The sequence below is a fragment of the Pygoscelis adeliae genome, unplaced genomic scaffold (genome assembly GCF_000699105.1).
Source record: "Pygoscelis adeliae isolate BGI_AS28 unplaced genomic scaffold, ASM69910v1 Scaffold127, whole genome shotgun sequence".
Lineage (NCBI taxonomy): Eukaryota > Metazoa > Chordata > Aves > Sphenisciformes > Spheniscidae > Pygoscelis > Pygoscelis adeliae.
In genome coordinates this window covers 5,945,096-5,950,220 of record NW_008825208.1, presented here as the reverse complement: position 1 = coordinate 5,950,220, position 5,125 = coordinate 5,945,096, and the positions used below count along the sequence as shown (strand labels likewise).

The following is a 5,125-nucleotide window of genomic DNA, read 5'->3' as shown; positions in this document are numbered from 1 at the left end:
CAACCCGCTGCCCCTGTAACCCCGCTCCCTGAAAGGGCGAGCGGGAGCTCTTGCCTGCCAGCGCTTGCTCCGCTTTGTTCGATCGCCGTCTCTTAACTACAGAACCAATGTAAAAATAACGTATGCTGAAGCAGTAATGGGTTCACGCAGACCTCTTACGTACCATAAGCGCAATGCCATGTCTCACGGTAGGTATGTAAGCACATCGTCAGCCTCTGCAGCTCTCAGCACATGATTAGAGCAGCCAGAATCAGAGGTGCACGCCTCTGCTGCCAAGCATGCAGGGCAGGGGAAGCCCAGCTCTGTATTCTTATCACCTTCAAATCCCTTTCTCAGTCTGGTACAGTAAACCATCAACTTCTCTTTGCAGAAGCCTGTGAAACTTTAAAGAATGGTTTTTCTTTCTCTGCTCTTCCTGTCTTGGAATAGAGCTAGTTCTTAGACAACCGTGAAGAGTTAATAGCAAGATAATGTATGACTCAGCCAACCGAGAGGGCCGTTGGTTGCCCTGAAATAGTACTTGGCAACCACCAGAGAGGAAGGGCAGAAGAAATAGTCTGAGCATATTTGTGCTATTGGCTTTCAGTTCTAAGGCATTGCTGTGTGATGTGTCACTTGGGTTTTTTTGTTGTTCTCCGTGTGCTGCTGTGTAGATAACATCCTTGTTCTGCTCTTTGTTAGACGTTACTGGAACTAGGCTGAGTGGAATAAGGCATATGATAATGGTGGGCATGTCCTTTATGTAGCCAAAGAGCCAGGATCTCATGGTAGAGTGGGAAGGATCTTTCAGTTACACTGATCCTTGAATCAGAGGACACAAATGCCAAGCTATTTATTCCGTTGACAACTGGGATAAATTGTAGTCATGACCGTGAAGGACCTCACTGCTGCGGTAATCCAGGAGATTCTATTGTCAGTTTTACAATGCTAACATGATTCCCCTTGGTGAAACCGGTCAGTGTGAGATCTCTTGCTTGTAACTCCTTGGCTTTTTTCTGTGTGTAATCTAGCTTCCCAGCCTCCAAATCTGATCCTGCAAAAATCAGTCCTCAGCCACGTGCTGGTTGCTACAACAGCCCTTTGTGTTAAGCTGCGCTGAAAGGACAAATGTCCTTAGATTGAGATTCATGTTAATAATTCTGTGATGTCATTCAGGTCATTTGACCACTGCATCCTCCAGAATTGAGGGATTTCTATTGGTTTGGTTAGAAATATTTTTTGGAGGGGGGAGGATTTTTTTGATTTTCTTGTTTTGTTTTGTTTTTTTCCTTAGTACCTCATCTGTCACTGAATAGAAAGTACTGTAGTCTTAAATAAAAATTAAAGCTAATGGAAAAAGAGTAATTTCATGTAGATAAAGAGGGGGAAACTAAACAGCTTCCATGTGGGCCTACTGTCTTTTGATACATTTAAATAGTTAGCTTTCAGCATATTTGGAAAGAAATCTGTTCCTTTTTAGGATGATGAGTAGTCCCAAAATAACAAGAATAATTACTACTAGTTTTAGATTGGAAAAGCAGTTTTCCTTGCTTTATATACATATGGCTATAGGAAGCTTTGATCTATAGCTCCAGTCAAACACATAAACTCTTACTGTTTGCTTAAACTCTGTATAAGGGTACTTACCGTCTTAGAGGACAAATTGTTTGAAGGCAGCATAAGAAAGGAGATATGGCAGTTTAAAAATTAATGCAAAATCAGTAAATTGGCCCTGAAAGCGTAAGAGTTGAGATGCAAGAAAAAGGAAAGTTAATCTTGAGTAAGAATAGTCAGCCACTCGAATGGAGAGCCTAAGCCTGGCATATTGCAAATATTTGGATTTCAATATGTTATTCAAGCTTTTATATGAGCTTTTCTATAAAATGGAAGAACAGGACGAAAAAAGATAATACATCCCCCCTCCCCCAGGCCTTCCCAGCCTTTTCCAGTTGGATATTGTAAAATAACCTGGTGACTGGCCTACTTTTACAAATGCCTCCTTACGTGATTTGGCTGTAGGCACACAGTGGGTTACTGGTAGAGCCAGGAATAGCACCAGCAAATCCTGACTCACTGTTTGCTACTGTAATCATACCTAATATATTTTCTCCCAGAGTCTAATACCATTTGAACAAGAATTTGACTCCTGTTTTAGTAGTGACACAGTAGACAAGAACTTTATTCTTTCTTCTGCATGCGGAATAGTGCAGAAACAATTGCTTAGCTCTGAAGGGACTGAAGGGTGTGTTTGAGCTTTTGCTTTAGCGGGGACCTGCCCCTAAAACTACCCCTGCTGTCCAGGCAGTGAAGTTGAAACGCTCCTGTGTCCAGTACTCTTTATTTGGTATAGGGCCTTTTGGAGAAAATGTGGGGGATGCTAGTGCAACGTAATGGTTCTACAGAGTTCAGGTAATGGAGAAGGGGTTTTTTTGTTTGTTTGATTACTGAAACAGTTCTAGAAATGCTTTAGTGTAGCAGTCACACTAATCTGTCAAACAGACACTTTTCCGGAAAGTAAAGATAAATTCTGGCTTTATGCACAGAATTTTGCTGTCCCACTCTCTGCTCTGTTTTGCAGAGGACTCGGACTCTCTTTTTGGTTCCTGGGATGCTTTTGTGGTGATCAGTTAAATTATGAAGTACAGTTAGCTTGACATGTCCTAGCCCCAGTAGTTTCCTGAGTCAGTTTTCATTGAAAGAAGGGTGTGTGTTTTACTTGATACTCAACTACACAAATATGTATTGCTGAGGGGTCTATGCAGAATAGCTGACGTGCTGTGCATAATATGTGTGAATGCCAGAGGGAGCTAATTCTTTATCTTGTGTAAGGACAAGGAGGAGAACTTGGGCACGTCAAATGGAACTGCACTAAGCTGAACTGAGAGATTTCTTTGATAAAAAGATGGATAAACAGTGAACTAACTACCTCAGTAAGGCCAAACATTCAAAGAGCTCACTTCCGTGATTTTAATTTAAAAGAAAAAAAAAAAGGGGAAGGGAAACTCCCTTAAGGGAAGGAAAACATTAAGCTGTTTATTTATTTACTGTATCCTTCCTGTGTCTTTCTCTCAGTTGTTCCCTTTGGCAAGCTACCGTATAGCAGAATGGGAAGAAGGGGCGTGTTGTTTCAGTGAGCAAGCTGGGGTTTTGCTGTTGGCTTGGGAGACTGCAAGATCAGTTCTGAAGTAACAAGACTTAGAAATAACTCTGACCCTTTTATGGCCAGTGTTGCAGGATTTGGAAGTTTATAAAGCACAAGTTAGAGCCTTGTTGTTAATGTGACTTTCTTGTAAAATTCGCATACGTTATCTGTGTTTTGAAATCTATACCTTTCCTTTTTGCATGAGGTGTGGTCCTAAGTGCTGAAACCTATATTCCTCCTTGTAGTCTTACATGGAGACTGGAAAGAACCAGAAGTGAAACATGCATTTTCTTACAGATAGGTAACTGCATTGCCATGGTAACTTGGGGATTTCAAATTCTAAATACACCATGTCTGTTGACACAAATTGGACACTGCTGCTGGAAACAGAGGTATAAAGATATATCTTGTTTTCCTGTCACTTTGGTCCTTTTACATACAGTGAAAGGGAACGTCTCTTCATATGCAATGCCCATTGTTAAATTCTCCATATTTATGTTCATCCTCTTGTAAACACTTCTTTTTTTCCCCGAGAAAACGCCACAAAAAATGAACTATTATGTGAAAATACTACACAGCAGCATAGAAAGAAGTTGTGATTGTGCCAAAATACATGAATATCTGTTACAAATTTTGTATGGACTTAATTGTATGAATTTTAAAAATAAAACTACCTGGTATTAATTTTTTCTACTCATGCAGTTCATTCTTCGTTGTGGTGTTTTTTTTTTTTAACCTGTAGTGAAATGTTGACTGTCATAGCTGTGGCGCACATATGATGTTTCTAAGACTACTTATTAAACCAGACGTGATTTCTCAGGTGTTTTCTAATGTAGTGGGCAAGTCTGACTGGAACTAGGGTTGGTACATAGCTCATAAGCAGATTCTGGGTGCCGTAGCAATAATCTTTCTTTCAAGACATTCCTTCCAACTTTCATGTTTGTAAAGGGAAACTTGCAAGAGTATCCCAAAAATAATTAATTCAGTGATGTGCTGAAGGGTAGTAGTGATTTAATCTTATTTGGATTATTCCTTCCAACAGTCCCTGGCAGAGCAAGGGGCTCTCCACAGTGGAGCAAATCTAGAAGGCGCATAGTGATCTCAGTGTGCCCTATGCTTTTCCATTGCTTCTGACGTGCAAGTCTGATCTTGGAGCGGTTTTTGTAGAGCCCTGCAGGATTGTGCACGGGGTTTTCCAGTTGTGTTTCCAGTGAAGTCTCCTTCCTTTCCTCCTTTCTCCCTTTCACTTTGACTTTCTCACCAGTGTAAATAAAATAATGGCAATCTTGGGGTTTTTTTTGGAAATTCTCTGAACTGCATTAAAAATTGGTCCTTTGCCTCTGACGGCATATTCTTTCCCCAGCCCCATGTTCACCAGAGTTGAACTGCAGTAGATTGACTATGGAAGTAATTTAATAAATATATATGATTTGCTAACACAGGGGGTGCTATAGGTGAGAACCAATACCAAGGAAATATTATAGTCCTAAATTTGGGATGAGGGTTTAGTGTGAGATTGAGGAAGGGGAAGCCTTTGTAAAATCTCAGATCTCTTAAGTATTGGCTTTATAGATGGGGATAAAGCTATACTTTACTAAATGTCATCCCTCTATTACTTCTTTCTTCCAGTGCTTGCAGAAAACTTTAAAAATTAACTGTATTAGTCAGCTTTCAAAAGCAAACATAGGAAGTGTGTCAGTGCATGGACTGCATTTTAAGTTCAGTGTTGGCTAGCAAAGGTGAAGAGTGAGATGCTTAAAGCTTTCTAATTAAAATTCAGTGCTCTTACTGTCAAGTTGTGGTAAGATTGCTGCAGTAGTTAATTTCAGTTGCTAAGGCTTATTCAGGATGGTTTGTGTCATCTTTTTTTTTTTTCCTATGGTACGTAGCAAAGCAAAGTTAGACCTCTTGCTTTACTTATTTTTATTATCATATAACCTAGTGCCTCTCCCCCCTCCCCCCCCCCCCCCCCCAACTACCCCTGCCCAGCTTTACACTCCGCAC

General features: G+C 40.5%; 1 protein-coding gene across 1 annotated transcript in view; it reads left to right on the top strand.

Annotated features, from left to right (window-relative positions):
* Nucleotides 1-865: 865 nt before the first annotated feature.
* KIAA0368 (KIAA0368 ortholog) overlaps nt 866-5,125 on the top strand; it is a 67,871-nt gene continuing 63,611 nt past the window's right edge. Inside the window, exon 1 of the mRNA XM_009328999.1 lies at nt 866-892. Within this exon, the coding sequence (XP_009327274.1) occupies nt 866-892 (27 nt within the window). The remainder of the gene's footprint in view (nt 893-5,125) is intronic.